This window comes from Rhinatrema bivittatum, chromosome 1 (genome assembly GCF_901001135.1).
Source record: "Rhinatrema bivittatum chromosome 1, aRhiBiv1.1, whole genome shotgun sequence".
Classification (NCBI taxonomy): Eukaryota; Metazoa; Chordata; class Amphibia; order Gymnophiona; family Rhinatrematidae; genus Rhinatrema; species Rhinatrema bivittatum.
Genome location: NC_042615.1, coordinates 68,399,137 through 68,426,232, shown reverse-complemented (window position 1 = coordinate 68,426,232; position 27,096 = coordinate 68,399,137). Strand labels below are relative to the sequence as shown.

Here is a 27,096-nt window from a genome sequence, read left to right as displayed (position 1 = left end):
ACCGTCCTGTAGCCTATGGAAAGCGGCTATCGCACTGAGGTGAACTCTGACCGAAGCTGTGCAAGACCTGCGGTGTATAAGGTGTGCAGATAAGTTAAGAGCATGTCTGGGGCATAGGTGAGCGGGTCTGTTCCCTTGGATTCACACCATGTGGTGTACCGTTTCCACTGGAGTTGATAATTACATTGTGGGGACGGCTTTCGGGATGCCAAGATCACATCTTGCATTGAGATGGAGAATCCTTGTTCAGATAGGAGGATCCGCTGATGGAGGATCTGTTAGATGTAAGGATGTGTGGAGTGAAGGAGGGAACCTTCTGCTTGTGACAGGAGGTCTTCCCGATTGGGTAACCGAAATGGTTCTTCTGTGGACAGCTGTAGAAGGTGAGTGTACCACAGTTGTCGCGGCCAGGCTGGCGCCACTTGTATCAGGTGCGTGCCGTCTTGCATACATTTCTTTAGGGTCCTGGTGATGAGTGGAATGGGCGGAAACACGTACATTAATGGTTCTGTCCACAGAATTAGAAAAGCGTTCTGGGCTTCCCTGTGGTGGCTTGGCCACATGGAGCAGAAACGGGTTAGCTTCCTGTTGGACTCCGTGGCAAACAGATCTATCATTGGTCTTCCCCACCAGCGGAAGATGGCTTCCGCTACTACGGAACTGAGTGACCATTCATGTGGATGGAACACTCTGCTTAATCTGTCTGCCTGGGTATTGGAGATGCCTGGTAGGTAGGTTGCCTGCAACAGAATGGAGTGGCGGTTGGTGAGGGCCTCCCGGCAAAGGATCCATGAGCCCAAACCCCCTTGCTTGTTGATGGCAACCTGGTTGTCCGTGTAGACCATGATGCGATGACTTTGAAGGTGGGAGACAAAGGTTTGCAACGCATATCGTATCGCTCGAAGTTCCAGGAGATTGATTTGAAACGATTGTTCTTGTTGGTTCCAGAGGCCTTGCGTTTGTAAGTGGTTGAGATGCGCTCCCCAGCCCTTGCGAGAGGCATCCGTAGTGAAGACTGCATTGTCAGGTAATAGGAGAAGGGAGCTCCCTTGGTGAGCGTTTGTTTTTGTAGCCACAAATCCAGCTCCCTGGACATGGTCGCTGTCAATGACACTCTTGACGTTGAGGGTTGAGAATGTTGCTTCCATTGTCGTTTGAGACTCCATTGGATGTGTCGCATGTGAAGTCTGGTATTGGATACTACGTGAATTGTCAATGCCACATGCCCCAAGACTGTTAAAATTTGCCGAGCCGAGGGTAATGTCGAGAGTTGTAGCCGCCGGAATAGTTGTCGCATGGTGAGTCTCCTGTCTCGCGGCAGGAAGACCCTGTGTTTGGTTGTGACCAGTATTTATTTATTTATTTAAAGGCTTTTATATATCGATTGCCGTTTGCACATCGTATCAGTTTACAAAGAGTACAATGCTTCTAGAATGGGAGATATAAGTTACAAAGAATACAGCACTTATAGAGTGGAGCATAACAGATATAAGTATCGTATTGGTTTACAAAGAACATTATGCTTATAGTATGAAGCATAACAGTTACATGGAGCAAATCAGAATCATATCGGAATAGTATAACTATGAATAATTTAATTCAATCAAATTATAAACTATGTACAATTCATCGGTTTACAAAGCACATTGAGCTTATTATACTGAGGCATAACAGTTCCATGGAGTGGTAAGAACCAAATAGGTAAATAAATCAAACAGAATGGAAACTAAGTTAAGGAGTAAAGGCAGGACATGATAGGGGGGCCAGAAATGTAGATTGGTAAAAAGCTAATTTCAAGAAAGTGGGAGGAGGAAGAGTAAGAATCATATTTATTTATTTATTTAAATTCTTTTTAATATACCGATGCTCAAGACAAGTCTTATTGTATCGGTTTACAGTATAACCAGGGGAAACCATTTAACTAAATGAAAGAAAGTTACAATGAACAGGGAGTACAGTTCAGGATATTTAAGAGAGAGAGAAAAGTTTAACATAACGTTCCTAAAAGTAATTCAGGAAAGTAACAAGCAAACAATTGATTATAATGGAGAGCTAATTTAACAATTACTATAAAATAAGTATTTCGAACAACACAGTTCTTTTAGATACTTGTCTACGGAGGCCTCATAACGGGGCGATGACCTGGGCCAGGAATGGGGCAGTGGCAGGAGAAGGGGTTATAGGTGAGGACGAAAGGTGATGGGAGAGGATTAGGAGGCATTGCTAGTTGGGGAGTGTCTCTTCAGGGGAATGCTTGTGAGAACAGCCAAGTTTTCAGTTTCTTTCTAAAGAATAGATGGCATTGTTCCTGGCGTATATCTGGGGGTAATGAGTTCCATTGATGTGGTCCCGCGGTGGACAGTGCTCGTTTTTGAATGGAGTTGTGAGTGATGGCTTTGTTTGGGGGTGCCTGGAGAGATCCTTTATATGCGGATCTGATCGCTCTGAGAGAGGTATGGAGTTCGAGAGGAATTGTGAGTTGGAGTGAGTAATGATGATAGATGGTTTTGTGGATGATGGTCAATGTCTTGAACAGTATTCTATAGTGGATGGGAAGCCAGTGTAGGTGTTTAAGTATCGGTGTAATGTGGTCCTTGCGTCGAGAATTTGTGAGGATCCTGGCTGCAGCATTTTGCAGCATCTGTAGAGGTTTAGTTGTGGAGGAGGGGAGGCCGAGCAGCAGAGCGTTGCAGTAGTCAATCTTTGAAAACAATATGGCTTGTAGGACTGAACGGTAAGCATGAAAGTGCAGGAGAGGTCTAAGCTGTTTTAAAACATGTAGCTTATAAAAGCATTCCTTTGTAGTGTTGTTAATGAACATTTTGAAGTTCATTCTGTTGTCTAGAATAGCACCGAGGTCTCTCTTCTGGCTAGCTGAAGGTAAGATTGGGTTGCAGACGAGGGGGTTATTATCATTGGGAGTGATGACGAGGAGTTCAGTTTTGGACGTATTAAGAACCAGATTGAGACTGGAAAGTAGGAGGTTGATGGAATGAAGGCAGCTGTTCCAGAGGTTTAGGGTGTTGGAGAGGGGATCCATGATGGGGATTAAGATCTGCACGTCGTCAGCGTAAATAAAGTGGGTAAGGTTGAGACTTTGTAGAAGCTGGCAAAGGGGTCGCAGGTAGATATTGGGTAGGGGATAATGAGGAACCCTGGGGTACTCCTTCATTGGAAGGGATGGGGTGGGATTCTTTGTCGTTTATTCTAACTTTGTAGTGTCTGTTGTTGAGGAATGATTTGAACCAGGAGAGAGCTGTGCCTGTGATGCTGATTTCCGCCAGACGGTTTATGAGGATTGAATGATTTACTGTGTCGAACGCTGCTGAAATGTCAAGGAGAGCCAGAAGGTAGGATTGGCCTTTGTCGAGACCCATCAGGACGTTGTCCGTTAACGAGAGTAAGAGTGATTCCGTGTTTAGGCATTTCCGGAAGCCGAATTGAGATGGGTAAGGAATGTTATGGGAGTCAAGGTAATCTATGAGTCGGTTGGCGATAAATGGTAAGTTGGCAATGAGGCGGAAGTTACCCGGGTTGGCTGGGTCCAGGTTAGGTTTTTTTAGTAAGGGTTTTAGAAAAGCCGTTTTTAGTTTTTAAAGAGTCCAGGACAGATCCTTGAGAGAGGGAGCAATTTATAATGTCAGCCAGAGGTTTGGCTATGGTGTTAGGGATGGAAAGTAAGTTTGGTAGGAATTTGGTCTGTTGGATGTGATGAAGGCTTCATTTTCTTGATTAAAGATTCGATCTCCAGGGAAGATGTGAGTTCCAATGATTCTAGAATCGGTTTGAGTATGGCTGGGGAAGGGTTTATGTCGGGAGGAGGCTGGGAGTTTGAAGTGGTCAGAGGTATGAGTAAATTTTTTATTTTGTTGTCGAAGAATAAGGCCAATTCTGTAGATTTGTTTTGGGCTTAATCTTCTGGGATGACTGGAGGAACTGGAGTAGTGAGGGCTGCAACATATGAAAATAAAGTCTTAGGGTCATACAGAAAGCTATGAATTTTTTTGGCGCAAAAATCTCTCTTGATACGTAGAATGGTAACCCTGTAGAGGTTCATAGCGGTTTTATAAGTGGCCTGGGAGGTAGGGGAGGGGTCTTTCCGCCAGCATTGTTCTTTATGTTGCAGGTCTTGTTTGAGCTAATAAAATATGGCAGAAAATCAAGGGGAGTAGGTGGTATGTGGATTTGAACTGGAATCACAGGGGGGAATAAGGAGGGTGGTGTTAGTCGAATGCTTGTTTAAAGAACCATGTTTTAAATTTTTTTTTAAATTTCTGTATGCATGGCTCTATGCGGAGGTCAGGGGGCATTGTGTTCCACACTGCGGGACCTGCTATGGAAAATGGCCCCTATGAATTGAATCCGTTGAGTGGAATGCAGATTGCATTTTTGGTAATTGATGATTAGTCCCAATCAGTTGAGACAACGAATCGTATCTTAGAGATGTTGTATCAGCGTATTGGGGCTGGACGCCACGAGCAGCCAGTCATCGTGGTAGGGAAATATTATTATCCCTTGCTGATGGAGGGACGTCACAACCACTGCCATGCACTTGGTAAATACTCTGGGAGCTGTAGAGAGACCAAACAGAAGTACTTTGTATTGAAAGTGCTGGCCCTGGACTTGGAAGGATAGGTATTGCCAGGAGGAAGGATGCATTGGAATATAAGTGTACGCATCCTTGAGGTCTATGGAGCACATCCAAGCTTTGCGTGGAATTAGGGGTAATATGGATTTGCGGGAGATCATTTTGAATTTTTCTTTGACTATGAATTTGTTGAGTTCTCGGAGATCCAAGATCGGTCGGAGATCCCCGGACTTCTTGGGTATAAGGAAGTATTTGGAGTAGAACCCCGTATCATGGGTTGATGGAGGGAGGCGGCGAATTGCATGATGTTGTAGTAAGATGGACACCTCCTTCTCCAATTGTGTAATGTTGGATCTGGTCTCTCTGGAGGTTAGCTGAGGGAGGGGCGGTGGGCTCAGGAATTGAATCCGATATCTCCGGCGGACAATGTCCAGCACCCACTGATCCGACGTTATGTGCTCCCATTGCTGGATGTGGAATGTTATTCCACCCGCTAATACCCGTTGTGATGGTGGCGAGGCTACTTCTAAAAAAAGGGGTTGGGTTTCGCCGAGGTCGTTGATGGCTGTGCCTGTGGGCGTTGAGGTCATTGACGACCTCTACGGCCTTGGTTCTGTTGGCCCTGTTGCCGTGAAGGAGGTTGATAAGGCTGCGGTCGGTACGATGCATAGGGATGATATGGCCGTCTTTGGAAAGGTTGTCATCGAGGTGCGACATAGAACCCATGGGACGCAGGGTACGATTGTGGAGTGGAGTGATGAAGGACTGCACCGCCACGGATTGCTCCTTGAGTTAAGAACATAAGAACATAATAAGAGACCGACAAGCGCCTGCGGGGAGGTCCCCCTTAACAGGGCGCTTGCCGGAGCAAGTACCCCCATCCCCGGCTCCACCTTACCTCGGGAGGGGTCCACGGGACTCCGGGGGGCGGGCAGGGGCGGCCCAACCCAACGAGGTGACGTCACCCGGATCGGCGCGTCAATGCGTGATGACGTCATCACATCTGCGCGCATCGACGCGGCGAGACCCCGGGCGGCTTTAAATCCGGGCCGAGCACCGAGCCAGGCCTCTTTTCGCTGGCCGGCACTCGCGTGTGGTGTGCATCGCGGGTCCGTTCGAGGACTGGGATCTTACAAGGAGGGAGCCAGAGGCGGCAAATAATCGGCAGGCGTCGCGGCGGACACCCAAAAAAGGTCCTTGAGGCCGGTACAACATTTAATTTACAGGCAACCTCCCGGAAATCGAGCCTTTGCTACCCGGGCTTCCAGCGACCCGGCAGCCACGTGTTAGGGCTGGGGGGGTGGGGGGAACTTAAAGGTCCCAAAAGCGAGGAGAGCATGCAAGAGACCCCAACATGGCACTCCTGTGGTGGTTAAGGGACAATAGTGCTGATCTCTGCGTTTAAAAGCAGCAGGTTTGACTCCTGCTTCACAGACAACTCCATTTTGCCGCCGGCTGTTAGCGCAAAGGATATCAAGGGGCCTGAGAACTGATCGGGATTTTAAAGGTCCAAGCAGCTGGTGTGGGCTACACGAGGCATCCAGCTACGCGTCCAGAGACCGTTGGAGTAAGAATGTGGTGCAGAGGCGCAGGAAGTCAGGAAGGGCAGAAGACTTTACTTGAAAAATCCTTCCCCGCATCCGAACTGTGAGTAATAAATTTTTTTTTCCACCTCTGCTTGTGGTCTGGCTTGCCCTGCACGGGCCGGAGAGGCTGTGGGAGTATCAAGGGCTGTGAGTTTGAATCCAGCTTTGGGAAGCTGAGAGGGACCTTGACTCCGCGTCCGTTACGGAAAATGGCTGGTAAAGGAGTAAATGCATGCGTGAGAGCAAGGCAGACAAGGGGGCGGAGCCGGAAGCTGAAGGAGGCGGAGCCCCAGCCAGAGACGACAAAGAGACCCGATCGTGCGGGGGAGGGAGGCGAAGACCATGGCAAATGCCCCAGGCTGGACAGAGTTAAGGCACGAGGAAGTGGACAAGCACAGACTGGCAAGGGAGGCAAGAAGCAGACGGGGAGGAGCACGAATGGACGGACACCGGCGGCAGCCACGGAAGGCGACACGGGGACCGGCAATGGCAGACAGTTGGCAGGAGCGCAGCCAGAGCCAGGGCGATACAGTGCGCCACTGTGGGGTTGGCCCATGTGGCCTCTGATGGGGCCGTCCGGAGCGGCAGCATCGTCGTCAGCACAGCGAGGACAGGAAGGAAACCCCTACGTTCCCGCCGCATGGCAAGTGCCAATGTACCCCCATGGTGGCAGGTCCCGCCGCCATGGTACACAGCTCCGACAAGCAGCGCAGGCGGGGAAAGCGGACAGACATCAGATGTAGGGATAAGAGGGGAGACAGCGAAAGACCAGAGGAGAGACTAAACACGAACGCGACATCGGAGGGGGAGCTGCCCCGTGGAGAGGTCAGCAACGCTACCGGCCAGACAGCAGGGGCACCACGCGAGGCTGAGGACACACGGGAAGCGCGCGCAGAGGAGGCCGGAAACCGTGGAGGAAGAGCGGCATCGGCCGGAGATCCAAAAGGCAAGAGGGCTAAAAGAAAGAGAAATGACAGTGATTCCATGGGGGGATCATCGGGGGAGGAATCGGAGGGGAGTGAGGCTTCAGCAGGCACTTCGGTCGCTACACCACGAGACATAGTGGCAGCCAATGCGGCCGCGGTAGCTCTTCCTAATCTAGCCAAGTTGTGGGAGAGCGTGCCAAAGGCAATACGGAGCAAGATTAGAAAATGTGAATATATCGATATATTCACAATACTAGAGGGAAGGAAAGGGGCAGCAGAGAAAAAGAAAGGAAAGAAGAAGGAGGAACAGAAAGGGGCGGAGGTAAAGGTGTCCAGGAACATTACCAATTGACAAGGGCATTCTTGAGAATAATCAGTGTCATTGGGAGGGAGGATCCATCGCAATATGCCCCTATGCTGAGTTATGCTGATTCCATACTGGAGGCATACAAGGAATATCAAGGGTGGTGTTGGTTAAATTACAACGAGAAGTTTAGGGATAGAATGGAGGATAATAGGAACCTGTCCTGGGCAGCTCAGGACGTGGGATTGTGGTTGCGGCAAATGACTAGCAAGGTCATGGAATCAGGTACAGCGAGCAAACCTATGAGGTCATCTGGCGGGCAGGCCGGTACAGGTAGTTCTCAGTGGGGGAAAAATGGTAACAGCAGGGTATGCTGGTGTTTTAACAAGGCTGGATGTACGTTCCAGGATTGTAAGTTTAAACACATATGTTCAGTATGTGCGGCCCCACACCCGGCAGCGAAATGTACAAAGAAAGGTCAGGGGTTGTTAGCCGGGAGTAATGGAAAAGGAAAACAGTAAAGCGGGGGGCAAGGCACCGTCCCCAGTGTGGCTATCGGTCATGGTGGAATGGTTGGATATATACCCGAGGCGAAGGGAGGCCAAACAGTTGAGGGACGGTTTCGAGCATGGTTTTAGGATACCTTTCTAGGGCAAGATCACGGGCACAGGTTACAAAAATTCATCTTCGGCAGTTAGACACGCAGACATAGTGCAGCAAAAAGTAGACAGGGAGATTGAATTGGGCAGGATGGCGGGACCCTTCGCGGACCCTCCATTTAATAACATGATGTTGTCAACATTGGCAGTAGTGCCAAAAAAGGAACGGGGGGAGTTCAGGTTAATACAAAACCTATCTTACCCACCGGGGGGGTTCAGTGAATGATGGTCTGCCGGAGGAGGCATGTACAGTGCAATACGCCTCATTCGATGAGGCAGTAGAGTTAGTGAGACGGTGCGGGGAAGGTGCGCTGATGGTGAAGGCAGACATCAAATCGGCGTTTAGATTGCTCCCAGTACACCCCGACAGCTTTCCCATTTTAGGCTTTCACTTTCGGGGTTCATACTACTTTGACAAATGTATGCCGATGGTATGCTCAGTTTCGTGTGCATATTTTGAAATGTTTAGTACATTTTTGCATTGGGCTTTACAACAAAGGGCTGGGAATAGGAATGTGGCGCATTACCTCGATGATTTTTTATTCATGGGGCCAGCCCATGCGGACACTTGTGCTAAAACATCATGCAATAAGCTAACGTTGGTGGCCATGCAGTCCATAATAGGAAGTCTGAATTTTGCATGCCGGGTGATTCCAATGGGGAGGGCATTTTTGAGGCGTCTGGCGGACGCGACCAGGGGGGTGAGACGCCCGCGGCATCACATTAGAATCACACACCCAATAAAGAAAGATATGTTAATGTGGTTGGAATTCTTGGATAGCTTTAATGGGGTTTCAATGTGGCAGGACGATGTGGTTTCGAATCAGGACTTAGACATACATACAGACGCATGGGGAGGATGGGGCTTCGGGGCTTACTGCCAGGGCGCACGGTGCACAGCACCGTGGCCGGCCGAATGGATAAAGAATGGATTGGTAAAGAACATCACATTCCTTGAGCTCTTCCCGATATTGGTGGCCATTACAGTTTGGGCGCATAAGTTGTGCAACAAAAAGATAGTATTCTGGTCAGATAATTTGGCTGTAGTGACAGTCATTAACAGGCAAGCATGCTGCTCCAAAGTGGCAGAACTGCTGAGGGAAGTGGTATTGCAGGGATTGCGACTCAACATGACAATACGAGCCAAACACATGCCAGGCATCCATAATCAGGTGGCGGACGCGCTATCCCGGGCTAAGTGGGATCTCTTTCGTTAACAGGTACCAGAGGCAGAAAAGGAAGGAGTCCCCATACTGAACCGATTATGGCGGACTGGAATGTGACGGAATGGGGGCTGTTGAAGACATCTGTTGCTCTGGCGACATGGAAAGACTACTGCAAGGGATTTACCAGAGTCCAGGCATTCTTACGGGAGCAGGGATGGCAAGGGGGAAGGATAGAGGGTAGGCACATAGAACGGTTCGTGGCATGGGCAAAGGAGGAGGGCTTATCCAGGGGATCGACAGTGAACCAACTGGCAGGTTTCACTTTCTTCGCGAAAGCGCAAGGCTTAGGCGACCCCCTGGATAACTTCATGGTCAAGAAGTTGCTAGCAGCTTGGAAAGGGGACAAGAGGCGGCCAATAACCCATGAGATATTGGTACATTTATTGTATGTGGCGGCACATGTTTGTTCAGATAGATTCGAGGTTATATTGTTCAGGGCCGCTTTCTGTATGGCATTTTTCACGGCATTAAGGGTTAGTGAATTGGTGGCGGCATCCAAAAAGGATGAGGGAAACGACGGCATACTATTACATTGTGCAACAGTGCAAGAACAGGCAATTAGGATAAGGGTACACAAATCAAAAACTGATCAGAGGGCGAAGGTGGCGCAGGTGGCATCGCAAGTGACATGCCCGGTGAGGAATGTGGAAAACTTCCTACAAATTAGACCAAAAGGGGGCACCCATTTATTAATTCATGAGGACAGGGTACCGTTGACCAAATTCCAGTTCGCGGCAGTGCTACGCAAGGGATTGGCCAGCATAGGGCTAAACCCGGGAGAGTATGGTACCCATTCGTTTAGGATTGGGGCCACAATAAGCGCGGCGCAAGTGGGCCTGTCCATGGAGGTTATCCAAAAGATCGGCAGGTGGCAATCGGCAGCGGCCAATAGGTACGTAAGGCCGGGAGCTGTGCAAATCGGTCATTAACCATGCAATTCCTATTTCACCCGCAGGTCCATTCCTATGAAGGTAGTATGGGTATTAGGACATTCCTTCGCACATTGGGTGGCCAGGAGGGCTCGGGAGAGAACATAGGGCACACACTTGGGTTTGGCACCACAGGGAATTTGCTTGGCATGGATGGAAATCCGAGGAATGAGATGGGACAACTGAAACCGGAGGTACAAAACAGTCTGCGTGCCCGGCAGAAGCCGGATGTCATAGTCATACATTTAGGGGGCAATGACCTGGGAGGGAAGACAGCTAAGCAGCTAATAGATAGTATAAAAAGGGATTTGGAGACGATCAAGGAATTGACGCAGGGCGCAACCATAATATGGTCAGAAATCATACCCAGGCTGAAATGGCAGGGTGACAAATTATGGTGCAGGGGGCGGAAGAAGGTGAACAGGCAGATAGAGGTATGGGCTAAGACAACGGCCATAGTAACCATACAGCACGAGTAAGGGGATGAGCCCTGCTTAGGCCTGTATAGGCCAGACCTGATACATTTATCAGAAGTTGGGTACGATCTATTTAACAACACACTACAAGAGGCGCTGGAGCACGCGTTGACCGAGGCTGGGCCGCAGTAGAGGTGTTGGGGGGCCCTGGAGGACACTGTAGACAAACCGGGGTCCTAGGAGAAGGGAAGTGCGGAGAGGTAGGCGTGGGCTGCCCAGGGGAATGGCCCCGTGGCTTGGACACGGCGGGGGGCCGGTAAGATTGGGTGGCGGACATCGTCTCACAACATGTTAAGACAAAAGGAACAGAGACAACGTCCGTCCAGTTAGAAGGAATTCACCTGACAGAGAAAAATTGAGAATATATATCTATGGAATAGTATCGCTATTTTATTCAACAGTTGATGAACTACAGCTCCTGATGAAGCAGTTTTGTGCTGCGAAACTTCGGCCGTTTGTCGAGCTGGTTGGAGATTTCCATAAGTGATGATATATTTTTTAGATGCGATATAAAAGATACATGATATAAAGAAAAAATAGAAGAAATGATAAAAAAAGTAAAAACAGAAAAATAAATGCAGCAGATGATTAGAGGTCCGGGCGGCTCTCAATTTGAAACCACAGAGAGCACGCTGTCAGGCTTGATGATGCGGTCACAGACTTAACAAAAAATTGTTGAAAAAATTCTTGGGAGTGGCATTTAGTGTAAAATTTCCCATACAACATTTCCTTTTTGGACAGTGATTTATAGGGGTGGAAATTGTTTCAGTTCTTTTATTTTGGTGTTACATTTAACTTGCCAATGTTTATGCAATATCCTATTTTCTTCTGTTGGATCCTTCTTCCAATTTTTGAATGAAGATCTTTTGGCTAAAATAGCTTCTTTCACCTCCCCTTTTAACCATGCTGGTAATTGTTTTGCTTTCTTTCCACCTTTCTTAATGTGTGGAATACATCTGGATTGTGCTTCTAGGATGGTATTTTTTTTTTTAACAATGACCACACCTCTTACACACTTTTTACTTTTGTAGCTGCTCCTTTCAGTTTTTTTCTAACTATTTTTCTCATTTTAGCAAAGTTTCCCTTTTGAAAGTTTAGCATGAGAGCCGTGGATTTGCTTACTGTCCCCCTTCCAGTCATTAAATCAAATGTGATCATATTATGATCACTATTGCCAAGCGGCCCCACCACCGTTACCGTTACCCCCCGCGGCCCAGTTTTAGTGCTAAGAGTTTGTCCGCTCTTTGCCGGCGCGCCCTCAGGGACAGCCGACCGCATTGTGGGCAGGTGGAGATCGGGTGGTCTGGGCCCAGACACCGGTAACAGCGGTCATGTCCATTGGTAATGGACATGACCTTCCCACATGTGCAGGGTTTAAACCCTGAGGGTCAGGGAACCTCCTTCCTATCGTAGCTTTTCATTTTTGAGACGTTTGAATCTTGTCTTTTTGAGGAAAAAAACTGAGGTCTGAAGCTCCGCATGCGATCCCGCTCACGGAAAAACAGACTGAGGAGAGTCGATTCGAGCGTGGGAAACCACACGCAGCCTCAGAGCAAAGCTCTGACATCACTTAGAAGCTCCGCCTCCCGGGCCTGATGGACAGTTCCCATGACAGCATGGCTAATTCAGCCCTGCTATCGACAGGAAACCAACTTATACACTCATTTTGCAATCAAAACATTTTGAATTCATAGATCTTATTTTAGCCATGTTTTGTTAAGGAGTACACAAATTTAAATAACCCACAACATTATTTGGTTGGTATTTAAAACAAGTAGAATTATGAACATTCCTTTTCTATGCATTTGTACTTCTGTATCATCGTTGAAGAGATTAGTGTTAAATTTTAGTCATCCTTCTCATTATAAACCTAGCACATCAGAATACCTTTGCTAATACCATGATCAAACAGCACTCAGGCAATATACTAGGTACATGAAAAGCATGAATACAGTACAAACTGCTCCTGTGAATATTTTTTTTTTAAATAGGAGCATGACCATAGTAGAAAGTGCATAATTTTTATTTTAAAAGTGTGAAAAATATAAGAAATACATGAAATTAAGCCATAAAAAGAAACAATACCTGTAAATAAGATCAAAGTAGGAAGCAATGAAGCCTGGTCCAGAAAATTGATATTTTAAAGAATTTAATACTTGTTTTAACACAACTGTTCTGTTATTCAAGCTTCCTTTCCTATCCCTTTTAAATATAGCAGTATGGGAAACGTTCTTTACTTTTAAAAGACACTGCACCATACTGTGACAGACAGGATTATTTTCCTGTAAGAGAATTTCCAAGGGCACCATTGTGAATATTAACAGAAAAGTGACCTGCTAATTATTTCTACAACAGAGTTTGCCATTAAAGTTTGAAAAACAATTCAGTATATGTTTGAAGTAAATTCATTTGGTCATTTAAACTGGTATCCTTTTCCACTGGATAAAAAAAATATGAAATGCAGAGTCTACTGTGTCTAGCTTACATGTACCCTGATTTGCAAATAAATTTAAATGATAGTTAACATGAAACTTATTCAATGAATGACAAACCTTTGAAATTTGGCCTTATCCTGGGATCATAACTGACCAATAGCCTGTTCAAGATATTGCTAGTAGAATTTGCAGGTACTCTTGCCAGATCTTCTGCTGATTGCTGGCTGCAAAACAATAAATCAGTTATTGGCACTAAAATTATTTAGCAGTCACTGTATTACAATTCCAAACCTCCTGATATGAAGTTAGTTCAGCTTTAAGCTTAGAAGTTAAAAAATAAATCCATGAATCAAAATTTGGAAGCACTTGTGCTTTTATTTAAATTTTATCTTCATTGGTCATGGTTTTATTTTTCTTCTGTGATTTATTCATTTTATAAGCCACATACACCTGAAAGCAAGTTTGCTTATATTTTCCATAGATAGCAGGAAAAATTAGCCATGATCTGTGGGTTATGTCTTCTAGCAGCACTGAACGGACTCGTCTCTCCAAGCTTATGCAAGAACTCCCACCAGGTTGTTTCCTCAGGAACCTCCTCTATCTATTTCAAAGCTAACTAGCTGCGTAGTCTATTCTCCGGGGAAGAGAATGGCCATTTCATGGCTAATTCATCCTATCTACAGAAAGCACCATTTATGGTAAGCAAACATGCCTCTTCCATCAATAAGCAGGCTAAATTAGCCATGATCTGTAGGGAGTCCCAATCTGAAGGTTGCAGTGGAGTGGGCATATATTACACCAAACTGCCCATCTGAAACTACTGTGAGCCTTTGAAAGCTTGTCCAGACAATAATATAAAGGTGTGAACTGATGGCCAAATTGCAGCTTTGCAATTGTTCTCGATAAGTATTTCTATAACAGTTAAAGCTATAACTCCAACTTGATGAGCTTGGCCAGAGTCTGTGATCTGCAAGTTTGCTATGGTATAGCAGTGCTGAATACATTCTGCTATCCAGGTAGACAATTTTGTGACGCCAAATTCATTATGGCCATATATGACAAATAATTGCGAAGCCTGATGATGCAATTGAGGTCACATCTTATACTATGTGAAGGCTCTTTTATTGTCTTCCGTATAGCAGACATGAGCCTGGAGCTTTCAGATTCTTGTAGGTAAGGTAGCTGCAATAAGGAATACTGCTTTTCCATGTCAGAAACGTAAGAGAATCTGTCTGTAGTGGTCCAAAACGCAGTTTTATAAGTTGAGAAAAGACAACATTGAAGTCCCAAGTGGAGGTTTCTGTGTCAGGAACTTAATGCTGCACAAGGTTTTCATAAATCTCAGTATCAGCAGCACTGGAGCATGGTAAGCTAAGGTGCTGAATTGTACTTTCACCAGCTATGTGGCAAAGGCCCAAACCAGAGAAAAGGAACAAGTATGTGAGTGAATGCCTGGGCTCACAAAAAAAATAGATTCAAGATTTTCTGTTGGTACCATTTGGAATATCCGATCCAATTGAAGGGATGGCTGGTGGATAGCTTTCTAGCTGGAGCCAAAATGACTGCTTTACAGAAAGAGCGATGAACTGCTGAGTGTTCAACATTCAAGCCTTGAGAATGATGAACGGAAGGCGTGGACAATAGAGCACTAGCATAGGTTCAGTCCCTGGATATTTGTGGGAACTGCACGGAAGATGCACTAGACATGCAAAATGTGTATCTGGGCTATGCTGGACCTAAAAGAATCAAGTGACAGTGGTCTTGCAGTCGGTTCTGCATGCCCAGGCAATGAGCAATATTGGTGAAAAATGTCCATGAGATGTGTGCCCTGATTGAGGAGCAAGGTGCATTAAGCCAGTCTGAGATCACTAGGTAGAATTAAGGAAATAAAACTGGTCTATTTCTGCTTTGCTCTGACAAACAGGTCAATCGACAACCAATCACCCAAATAAAAAGTTTTATTGGCTGTTGACTGTCACAAAGATCACTCATGCAGTCAGAATACTCTGCAGAGGCGAACCATCAGCATGCTGGAGACTTCTGGAAGATTGTCCTGTCCCATGAGCAAACCTATGTCTGGTACATACTGCCAAATATTTAATGCTTTCTTGCAAAGAAGCCTTGATATTGCACCCAACTGAAGGCTGACATAAAAAACATAGCAACCTGGTAGGTTGTTTGAAGTAATTCAATTGCACAATCGAATGGACGGTGTTGTGGCAGGATCTCTGCTTCCTCTTTAGAAAATACTGTGCTGTGATATAACAGTGTGCATTATGGCTACATTGGCCCGTGACAGAGGGGCCAAGCAATTTGAAAAACAGTAAGAACTCCATCTTGCCACTTGTAAAGTGTCCCAATGAAAAACTGGAGAGTGTTGTTGCAGCCAGGGTAAGCCTAATACTATAGGATGTACTGCTTTTTCCAAGACTAGAAAGGAAATCTTCTCAGAATGAAGTACTCCAGTCTGGAGTGTAATGGGAACAGTGGAGACCGAGATACTTCCTGGCAGTAAGGTGCCCTGAATGGAGGTGATCCAAAGTGGAGGATCCTGAGGAACAACCGGTAAGTGATGCTGTTGTACCAAATCAGACAGGATAAAGTTCCCTCCTGCTCCAGAGTCAATGAAAGGAAGTGTGGAAAAAGATCCTCCAGAATACTCGAGGGTCACTGGGACGGTACATTGAGGAGCAGAATTAACACAGCCTAGGAATAGCTCCCCTGTGGCACCTAGGCTTTGGCATTTTCCAAACGCTCCTTACATTGGGCCAGGAAGTGACCTTTGCTACCACAGTACAGACAGAGACCCAATGTGCGACATCGTCGTCTCTCCTCTGCAGTCAAAGGAGTTCTTCCCAGCTGCATAGGTTCCTCTGCAAGAGGCTCTGAATGAGAAGTCACATGTGAAGGAGACATTAGAGGCCTAGAAAAAGCGGGACGACCCTCTTTAGCCCTTTGCTGCAAACGGCAGTCAATTCACCCAGCCAACTCAAACTGTTTTGGTTCGTAGAATGTTTCTTTTGCCTGCTGCCAGTTCAAATCCTCTGACTGTTCTCCACTCAGTTGGACTTCAGCTACGGGAGACCACTCCTATGTCCCAGCGGCCTGGATCCTCACGGGCTTCTCCCAGAGGGATCGCAGGCTTCCAGTGGCGAAGCTCCTGATTGGTCTCCTGGTTCCTTGCCGCCTCCTGGCCATATCATCTCAGCGGAGTTCTCTTCTAATCTAATCTTCATCCGCACGGCCGGCCCAAGGGTCCACTAATCCCAGCCACAATAGTTTGCAAAGCTATGGATCCGGCGGACATTTCGGGACTCCAGGCCATTCCAGGAATGGCACAACATCTGCAACAACAGCAACACTGTCTGGACGCTCTGGCAGCAACATTGTGCCATTCCTGGAATGGCCTGGAGTCCCGAAATGTCCGCCAGATCCATGGCTTTGCAAACTGTTGTGGCTGGGATTAGTGGACCCTTGGGCCGGCCGTGCGGATGAAGATTAGATGAGAAGAGAACTCCGATGAGATCTCTTGCTGCCAGTTCATCCTTGATGCATGCGGATAGTCCATCCAGAAAAATACCACGTAAGCTGTCCTCTTGCCATCCTACCTCCGTGGCCAATGTGCGAAACTCTATTGCATAATCAGCTAAGGACCGTGGACCCTGTCGCAGCTGTAAAAGTTCCGAAGTAGCGGTAGCCTGACGTGCGGGTTCATCGAATACCTGTTTGAAGTTTAACACAAATTGCTGAAGATTATTCAACAGAGGGTCATTGCACTCCCACATTGGTGAAGCCCAGCTTAACGCGTGGACTTGAAAGACCCCTTTTCCTTGACTGACAATTGAATTGGTGCATTTTTCAGCGTTTAAATGTCTGGTTCTAAGCTTTTTCCTTTCTCCTGAGTGTAATTGAGATCAAGCTGTCTGCAAAATCACTGCTTTAAGATGCACAAAAAAGATTAAGAGATTCTATGCCACATTTACCGTTACCGTAAGTTTTTTGAGTTTGTGTTTGTATGCTTTGGCAATTTTTTGTGAGATACATATTAAGCTAAGAGGTTATATTTCTACATTAATTATTCACCGTGAGTTGTTTTTTGCAATTTGTGCTTTGATAATATATTTTTTGTAAGTTACATATAAACTTAGGGGATCTATGGCAACATTAACTGTGAGTAGTTTATTGCGATTGAATGTTTGGGTTATGCAACAAAAGTATTTCCATAAACTGGGAGATTTTGAACATTTTCATATATTTTTTACAATGCAGTAATATGCACTTATAGTTTTATCTGGTGTGTTAGTCATCAGATCTACAGCAGACAACTTTTTGGATTTTAATTGTTTTTAATTTTAATTATTAATTTATCATTTTCATATACAGTCTGCTGTTTGAATCGCCCCTGTTTGGTATACCTACCATGGCAATATTTTTAACTGACCACAGCACTATATTTATTGATACTACGTTTCAGAGGTATTTGTCTATTTATTATTGTTTTCTAATATTTTTTCTTCATTTGTATCTTTTCCTCCCTATTTGATTTGTATATTTTATATATTGATTGATTAACATAATTTTTATTGCTTACATCTTCTAGACCATCTGATGCCTCTTATATACACTCTATTTGAATAATCAAGAATTTTTATTGATCAAGTTGAGGTAATTCTTATTTATATAAGGGTAGATTTTAAAAAATTGCGCGATTGCGTACTTTTGTTCGCGCCTGGTGCGTGAACTAAAGTACGCTGGATTTTATAAGATACACGCGTAGCCGCGCGTATCTTATAAAATCCGGGGTCGGCGCACACAAGGGGGTGCACATTTGTGCAACCTGCGCGCGCCGAGTCCAGCGCGCGCTGCGTGTTCCCTCCGAGGCCGCTCCGATTTCGGAGCGGCCTCGGAGGGAACTTTCCTTCGCCCTCCCCCGACCTTCCCCTCCCTTCCCCTACCTAATCCACCCCCCTTACCTTTATTCCACAATTTATGCCTGCGAAAAGCAGACGTAAATCTGCGCACGCCAGCCGGCTGCCCCGCTCCGTGTTCCGGTCCCGGGGGCTGGTCCGGAGGCCGCGGCCACGCCCCCGGAACGCCCCCGGGCCGAAACCACGCCCGCATCGCCACCCCCAAAACGCCGCGTCACGCCCCCGAAACGCCGCGTCATTCTGCCACGCCCCCGGCACGCCCCCTCCCGCCCCTTTTTTTAAACCCCGGGACTTACGCGCGTCCCGGGGTTCTGCGCGCGCCAGCAGCCTATGCAAAATAGGCGCGCCGGCGCGCAGGCCTTTTAAAATCCGCCCCATAGTTTTTTTTCCCAGATATACATTACATACATTGGCATACATTTTATCCATATTTATATGTTACCATTTTATATGTTTGTTCTTAAAGATGTTTTATTATTTGTTTTATTTAAGCGTTTATGTATTTGTTTGTATGTTGTAGTCCCTGACGCAGCCCCATTGTAAGAGGGCAAAATTCGGCCAGAGTCGGGCTATTTTAAAGATATTTAAATCTACAATAAAGTATTCAGAATTTGGACATTTTGGCTTCTAATTCTCAACTTGTTGCCTCCACAGCTTGGTTAGATAGCCTTCCTTCTTGCTTTATCAATCTAGTGCTGTACTCTACATAGAATGAGTGTGTCATTTTAGATATTGCAGAATACAAGTTTTATATTAAACTGTGTGACCAAGTACAGTCATGGAGATTAGTTCCATCTCTGCCATTCGTTATTCAACCACATGGAAGAGACCCAGCACTTACGGATAAATTTTAAAACCCGTGAGTGGTTCTCGGTGCACATACATGCCAGATTTTGTAATGGCATGCGCATATTGGAGGAATTTTTGTAAAAAACCATGTAGCGACGCACGTAGGCCTACCCCAGGTCCCTCCTAGTCTGCTCTAATAAAGGAGCAGACTGGGAGGGAACTTCCTTAACCCTAACCCTATCCTTCCTCCCTCTTCCCCTCTCCTCCCCGACCTCTAACTCTCACCTATCAACCCTAATTTTTTTTTTGTCACTGAACTTACTTCTGCTCCATGGAGGGGGTAAGTTCCGTGCGCCAGCCGGCTGCCTGCGCTGTCCTGGCCGGCCCCCATCCCGCCCCTTTTTTGCAGCCCAGCACTTCCACGCATATCTCCTGGGCTGTTTCGAGAATGCGCTCAGCCCAGCCACGCCCATATCTCCCAGGATTTGTGCGCACCTGGCTTTTAAAAATCGGGCCCTTTATGAATATTATTTTTCTCTTCAAAGCAATCCTATGAAGTAAGAAACATTCATTGTTAAATGTTATGCACTATATTTAAGCAAAAAAGTTATCAATGTGATGAACCTAGTGCCAAAAGAAAAGGATGACAGTCATTCAGATGCCTGCATATCAAGTAGTATATAACTGAAAAGGCCTTTTACAAAAGTGAGACTAGAAGGCCTCATGTAAGAGGTGTTTGGCAGGTTTCAATGCTCTAAGAAAGAGATATACAGGTAGTGGTCTTAGGGAATTAGCAGTTGCGGCAGAGGTTGTAGATGCAATTAGTACACAGAACATTTTCAAGTAAACATTAGAACATTGGAATGTGCCTCTACAAACTATAAAGGATTGCTAAATATGCTAATCCATAAATATCTCTAAAAAATTCAACAATTAATAGCTTGAAATAGTAAATATCACTAGAGAAGTTGGTCATGATATATTAATCATTTTAATTGCTTTTCAGGAATTGGTAGTTCAGTGTTTAAAGTATTGAGCTGTGAATCAAATATAACCCAAATATTTTCTCTCTGATAAAATGAACATTGAAGTCCTTTTTCAACATTACCCTTGCCTAAGGAGTGGAATGAAATTCAAAATTAACTTGCTGATTGCTATTAGGTGGGCACCTTCCACAGAGCCTGTTATGTTGCCTGTGGGGAAAAAAAGCTTAGTAAATCAGACTCACAGTGAGGAACACCATGGAAAGGGAAAGAAAGTAGCCAGTCAAAGATACAGAAGAGATAAAGAGAGCCCCAGTGGTTGTATCTTTTTAAGAAAAGATTCTGGGAGGAGTTGCTCCAGTGGAAAAGAAAACAGAAGTCCCTGAGTTGTAGTCCCAACAAGAACCCGGAACAGAAAGCTGAAGGGAAAATAGCCATTAGCAGTTATTAGCGAAGTAGATTTGGGGTTTGCTTCTAGGATTGAGCAATATGGAATGGATCTTCCAGATTGAGTCAATTAGAACTGACTGTCCATTGTTGTAGACAAGATGTTTGATTCGATGGATCATTAATTTGACCCAGCACGGCTGTTCTTATAGTAGTCTCTTTTCCACTGGTTAGATAGTCGATGACTTGATTCACTATGGTACAGTGAACACTCTTGTTTGTTCCCTTAATTACATAAATGATATGCTGAGAATGTTGATTGCAACCATTTACTAAAACTCTAATTTAGCCCCCACTTCTATTTGTGGATTCTTTATGGTCATTTCAGTTATCTGAAGGCAATTTGCTGTAATTCTTTCCAGTCAATGAAAATGGAAACATTGAATCCATGTTCACCTTTTTCATCTGATCTCAATGTTATCATTCTCCAGTAAAACAAGGACCTATATCTTAGATAGTTGAAATTTCCATAAGCTGCTAACAGTGGAAACATTCTGAAATATAACAGTCCCCGATAGTGACTTGCCCTGCCTCACTGCATTGCTTCAGGAACCACCACACTGCCAGGTACTTGCTGTAAATTGTCTTTAATTGCTGATGCTATTTTTCCGTACACAGCCAATGCAGTTTCATGTCCCTGACATATCAGGGTAATTCTAACATATACAGGAAACATTTATTGACTCACGTGAACTTCAAACGCCAAATACACCTTTTTACCTACTGTATATATCAGGTAACTGCATCCAAATAATACTTACCAAGTCTTCTCACAAAAATATCTCCACCTTGACAGTAGCCCTTGGCCAATCCTGGCGCAATCTGGCAGAAATACTGATTCCCCCAGCTTCATCCAAGAGAGACTCTGCTCTACTTTCCAATTAGTGTCATGATCCCCCTGCCATGGATTTCCTCCACTTGATCAGCTTTAGATTCAGGATTTATTAAAATTACAGTCCTCCACAAACTTACCCAAATCTTTGTTAAATCTAAAATGTATTACTAGCCTTGATCACATCCTCCTACAATAAATTCCACAGCTTAATTGTGTGCTGACTGAAAAATCTTTTCTTTAATGTAGATTAGTAAGGCAGGACGTCCCTTTGCTAAATCCATACTGGCTCTTTCCCATTAAGCCAGGTCCAATAATTTTGTTGCCATGATTTAAAAAAAAAAAAGTCATACAATACAGAATTACTTCTATATGCCTTTCACTCTTCACAGCAAGGAACAGTCTATAAAACAGACAAATCAAAGTTTATAACGCTAATGGATCTCATCATCCCATTATCATACATTAATAGATGTCAGAATGATGTCTCAGCAAACAGGTCTCAATGTGCCCTCAGTGCCTTCAAGTATAACACCCATAAGTATTGGCATTTCACTTCAATAAAGTTTATTATGATGGTGTATTGCATTTGTTTAGGCCTCTAGTGAAAGTTCCTTTGGAATACTATATACAGCTCTGGAGACCATACCTTCAGACGGATAAAAATGGGTGAAGTTCCTTCAAAGGAACTTCACCCATTTTGGTCAATGGTCAATGGTCAATGGTCTTTATTCTAAAGCATATGGGGACAGTAAAAGATCTAAATATGTATACTCTAAAGGAGAGACAAGATAGAATTTAAGTATCTCCCAGGTTTCCATGCACAGTTGGGTGAACCTCTTTCAATGGAAAGGAAGCTCTAGAACAAGAGTGAAAGTGGGTTGTCTAAGGAGTAATCTTAGCAAATATTTCTTTATAGAGAAGGTAGTGGATGTATGGAACAGCCTTCCAGGAGAGGTGGTAGAGAGAAAAACAGTATCTGAATTTAAGAAAGCATAGGATAAACACTGGGGATCTCAGAGGGAGTGATGGGAATTGTAAAGCTAAATTAATAGGGCAGATTAGATAGGCGATAGTGTCTTTCTGCTGTCACGTTACTATGTTTCCTTGAACTGCTGAAAATAGTACAACATTTGCACAGCATTATGCAAAGTCATTCAGGTTGTTTTTAATGTCCACCCTGTTTCTGATAAGCAAATACTCACTGGATATCCTGGTACTCATATTTATCAGAGCATTCTAACAAAACAAGTCTACAATCTTTCCTCTTTAATAAATGGCATTCTTATTACTGCCATACTGACTTGTCCTTTACAATTCATCTTGTCTGATTTAGAATCCAGAAAACTTAATGGATACTTTGTATCCAAATCTCCATGCAAGGCTGATGAAGTGATTATATCACACTAGCAGAAAAGTCCAGAGATGGAGGGAAAGTATATAGCAAATGTTGCTTACCTGATGTAACAGGTGTTCTCACAGGACAGCAGGATGTTAGTCCTCACAAATGGGTGACATCGAGGATGGAGCCCTGTACGGAAAACTTTTCTGTCAAAGTTTCAACAAGCTTTGACTGACACTGGCACACTGGGTGCACTGAGCATGCCCAGCCTGCAATTATCCCTGTGAGCCACAGGTGTCTCCCTCAGTCTCGTCTTATAGCTAAAAAGCGCAAGCGAAACTAAAATAAAAGTATACAGACCCAACTCCGCGGGGTGGCGGGCGGGTTTCGTGAGGACTAACATCCTGCTGTCCTGTGAGAACACCTGTTACATCAGGTAAGCAACATTTGCTTTCTCACAGGACAAGCAGGATGGTAGTCCTCACAAATGGGTGAGTACCGAGCTGAGGATGCCCGGGAATGCACCAGATACACCGCAGATGCGCAAAGGCGTAACGACTGAGGTGGAAATGGGAACGGAGGGCATCCGCAACACCATAATGGGTTCGTGGAAGGATGTTGGGTAGTGAATTGAAAAAAGTAAGAGTAGGCGGACTGGCCAAACATGGAGCATGCCGGCTAGTCAAATGTAAGCAATAATAGGCTGCGAAGGTATGGAGAGGACTCCAGGCTGCAACCTGATAAAAAAGTACAAGCAGCAGTAACCAAAGGGAAGCTGTTAAGACTAAGACGGACACAACAGTATGTGGATACCCACAGTGTTGTAGTGAAATGTCTGCTTGTTGGTAGGAAAGGAAATATAGACCACTTAATCAGAAGGATTAGGTCTGTGTGGCCACTGGAAGTAGCAGCTTGACCCTTGCATGAAGGAAAGAGTCAAGTGGAATTCACATGGAATGCAGTGCAATGTAGATAGAATGTAAGCGCAGCATTACTGTCCAGGAATGTGGAAAACCCAGTCTCTCCCTAGGGCGAGAGAGAGAGGTTAGGAAAAATTAATAGAGTATTTCCTGAGGAAAGGAGATACAACATCTACCTGAAAAGGATAGAAAGTTGAATGCGTAGAACTACTCAGTGGCAGAGGAACGGAGTCAGGTGAGTATGGAAAGAGTGCATAACTCACGGACCCTGCTGGCAGGAATGACATTAAGAGGGAAAGAAGTTCCCTTGCCAAACTGTGGAAGAGAGGAATGGAAAGGCTCAAACGTAGAATGTATGAGACTTATAAGGAGAATATATATGTTCATTCCGTGATTAGAGAAATAGAGGCGGCTTGATCTGTGGATAATCCATGGTAAGCCGACTCAGAGAGGATTACCGAAAACGGGAACCCAACTCCCAAAACGATACACCTCCTAAGAGAAAGGTGTATCTATGTGGAGGATGTCTGGAGAACAGAATCCGAGGGAGTAAGAAAAAATGGTGGAAAAGTAAAAGGGGTAATACCTCTTTTTTTTTTTTTTTTTTTTTAGCGTCAGGAGGTAAAGCCTGCCATATTAAACGGCAAGATTTATGTTTAGAAGGTTTTGTGACACTACCAGAACCTAAGAACATCAGTAAGTCTATGATTTGGGACTGACTGGTGAGAGAATAAAAGGTTACTGATATGATGGATTGAGAAGTATGGGAAAGCATACTGATCTCAGTCAGGGAGTGGGGAAAAGAATACTGAACCCCATCCCAGTTCAACATTAGAAGAATGCTGGCTACGAGAGGCAGCAGAAGAGATATATTGAAGAGGCCTTTGATGGAAGAAAAGGCATCTAAGGGAACGCATAGGAAACATGTGCAGGGAGCAGAACCTGTGCATCGTATGGAATGATGCAGACGCCGAGGAAAGTTTAGTTAAACTCAGCGTTAAAAGATTTGCCCTGTACACATGTAATTGAGACCATTCGAGAGGATAGAACCTACGTGGAGAAGGTCTGATAGAGCGTTCATTAAATCTCTTAGATATGTGGCCCAAGGACGCATGAAGTGAACAAGGGCCAAGGGTAGAGCTGCGCAGCTGTCTAGCAGAGCAGCTAAGAGGCAATGCGTGCTTATGAGTTGAAAAGCACATTGTCCCTATGCTGTCTGTCTGTATGCACAAAGAATTGTTGCAAAAGCAGTATTGGAAGGCATAAGGGCATAACTCATGGGTGCAACGTCCAGGAAGTTTATGAGAAACTATGCTGGAGTGCAATAGATGCATAATGGGTTGACAGCTTTCAGGAGAAACTTTATAACCCTAAGGAATTGCGAGCATGAGTCGAAGGAGACTAGGTCCTAGTTCGAACTGGGATAAGAATCAGGGACGAAAGCAATGAAACCACTTAGGTCCATTGAGTATAGAATGTCACTGAATATAACCCATAGCAGTTTTGAATTATGAGAAAAATGCATAGTGGGAAGAAACCCCATAGCCCAACCATGAAAAGTTGAAAGGCTGAGGTTATGGAAAATATGCGCAGGGACATATAACAATGTATCAGAATGTCTGTGTGCATGCTGGACAAGAGGGTCTTAAGACTGTGGTGTCCAGAAGTGTTACAGAAGGGATTTATGGCAGTGACAGTAATCCCAGTTAGTAAATGTATAGTGAGTCCTGAAAAAAGTGAGAGCTCCTTGCATGTACTGAAAGTGGTTAGCAGTAGTCTATGCAAGGAAAGTGAATGATGTTACACTCCGCAGAGAAAACAGCATTCACCAACAGTGATGCAAGAGACAGTTCACTTACCGAAGCTGGTGCCAGCGGCAGAGCTTGGGGTTGTAATGTTGACTCACCATATAGCACATAGAAACATTAAAATAATGTACTTACTGCAGTATGGAGTGATGGTAACCAAAGATACCATTGTACCTGTGACGTCTAAAGAAAGTTGGATTTTCTTAGGTCCAGGATGTGCGGAGAGTAACTATTTTCTGTTAAAAGAAAGAATAGTGCAATTAAAACTCCCCAACCCCCCTCCCTTCTCCCCTCTGCACTTCGTAGCGCCTGGGGGAGTGTACCGGGACTTTGGTACAAGGTGGGGTGGCCGCTCTGATATCTGACCAGATGGGAGACCAGGAGGTGTCCCAATGGAGGATATCATGTAGGCTCCTGCAGGTGTGTGAGCGGTAAGTGGTACCCGCATTTCTGTATGCTGTACAAGGAGACACTGAGACCTGTGGCCAGGCCTCAAGGTGGACTTGTACATGGGGCAATGGTTGCTGAATCTCATGTTTAGCAGATCAGCCAATGCAGCTGGACCTTGGTTGGGAGGGAACCAAGAGTCAGAGCATTGGTCGGCACAGGGACTTGTTACTGACAAGAGAAGAAGCCCTGCTGCAATCCCAAGAAGATAGAGGGGTTCTCCTGATATTGTGGCTAACATAGCTAACATAGCGATATGTGACACTAATACAGTTCTAAAAGGCACATGACCCAGAACTTTTCGAACCACGGTCCCGAATGGGAGAACACAACTTTATGGGAATGCCGCCGAAGCGGGGTACTTACCATCCGACGTGGATCGCCGCAAGACGAGCCGGTGAAGATTGTTGACTCCGACGGTCTCCGGAGTCCTCGAGGGTAAGGCCGGGGACGTAAACGTCCATCTCGCTCTGAAACCCGGTATGGTGGCACAGGTACAGAGGAGACAGGCCAGGCGTGAGTGGCGTTTAGACTGCTAAGTGTAACAGATGGCCATAGTCCCACACCACTTGACGGTGGGGCACGCCAGGAACAGAGGAGCCCTAACGGAACTCATGTTCCCTTCCCTCGTCCCAGCGGCTCGATGTGTCGTGACGCCAATGCAGAAGCTGTCGGACCTGGATCCGGAAGTTCTGGATCACCAAGGACTGCCAAAACTGTAGGAACAGTGCTGATGGCAGTGGTGATGTCGCTCTGCCCGAGCGTTGTCCAGCCTGGAGAAGGATGGCACCGATGTGCTGGAGGCGTCAGCGGCGGACGATCACGATGTCGGCGATGATGGGTGCCACGGTGCTCGGCCCGGTCTTTCCCCAGCGCCGAGATGGAAGCCCTCGTCGTCCTGGAAGGCGATCGATGACGAACTATCAGCACGCCTGCTCTGCTCCTGACACAATGGAGTGTCTTAAGCTAATACGGGGCTTAAAAAAGAACCCAAAGCGTGGAGCAATGTGAGGAGGCGAGGGTATTATGTGGCGGTGCTATGTCGGTATTGACGATATTGAAGGCAACCTAAGGGGCTTCGAGGATATCATCAAAATGGGTATGAAAAATCGTCGATGACTGGCCAGGAGAATGATGACAGTGACGGGCACTGACAGCAGTGGCATAGGTATCTTTGAAACGATGTGGAATCGAATAATCGAAAAACATTGCCGTTATTGAAAAAGATACCGGCACCGACTGAGTCGAAGTCGAATCAATAGGGCGTCAAGGACACCGAAGGAAAACGGAGGTGTCGAGGGCATCGATGCATGGAGGCGGGCATTTATGCCGTTTGTGGCATGGCCACGGGCATCAACTATAGGGCCACAGACGTTGACGGTATCGATTTGGACAGACTCAGATTTCCAAGTGTACATGGCATCGGTGCCCCAGACACGTGTGTCGGTGGCATCGATATGGACACGTATGG

At 45.5% G+C, this 27,096-nt stretch overlaps 1 protein-coding gene across 5 annotated transcripts in view; it reads right to left on the bottom strand.

Annotated features, from left to right (window-relative positions):
- The window catches only part of GLRB (glycine receptor beta), a 255,060-nt gene that overhangs the window by 165,561 nt on the left and 62,403 nt on the right, over positions 1-27,096 (bottom strand). For all 5 annotated transcript variants that reach the window (XR_003858600.1, XR_003858595.1, XR_003858602.1 and 2 more), the window contains one exon: positions 13,247-13,353. Coding sequence is in view for 1 of the 5 variants with exons in the window: in XM_029615712.1 (XP_029471572.1) it covers positions 13,247-13,353 (107 nt within the window). In the remaining 4 variants the exon portion in view is untranslated. The remainder of the gene's footprint in view (positions 1-13,246; positions 13,354-27,096) is intronic.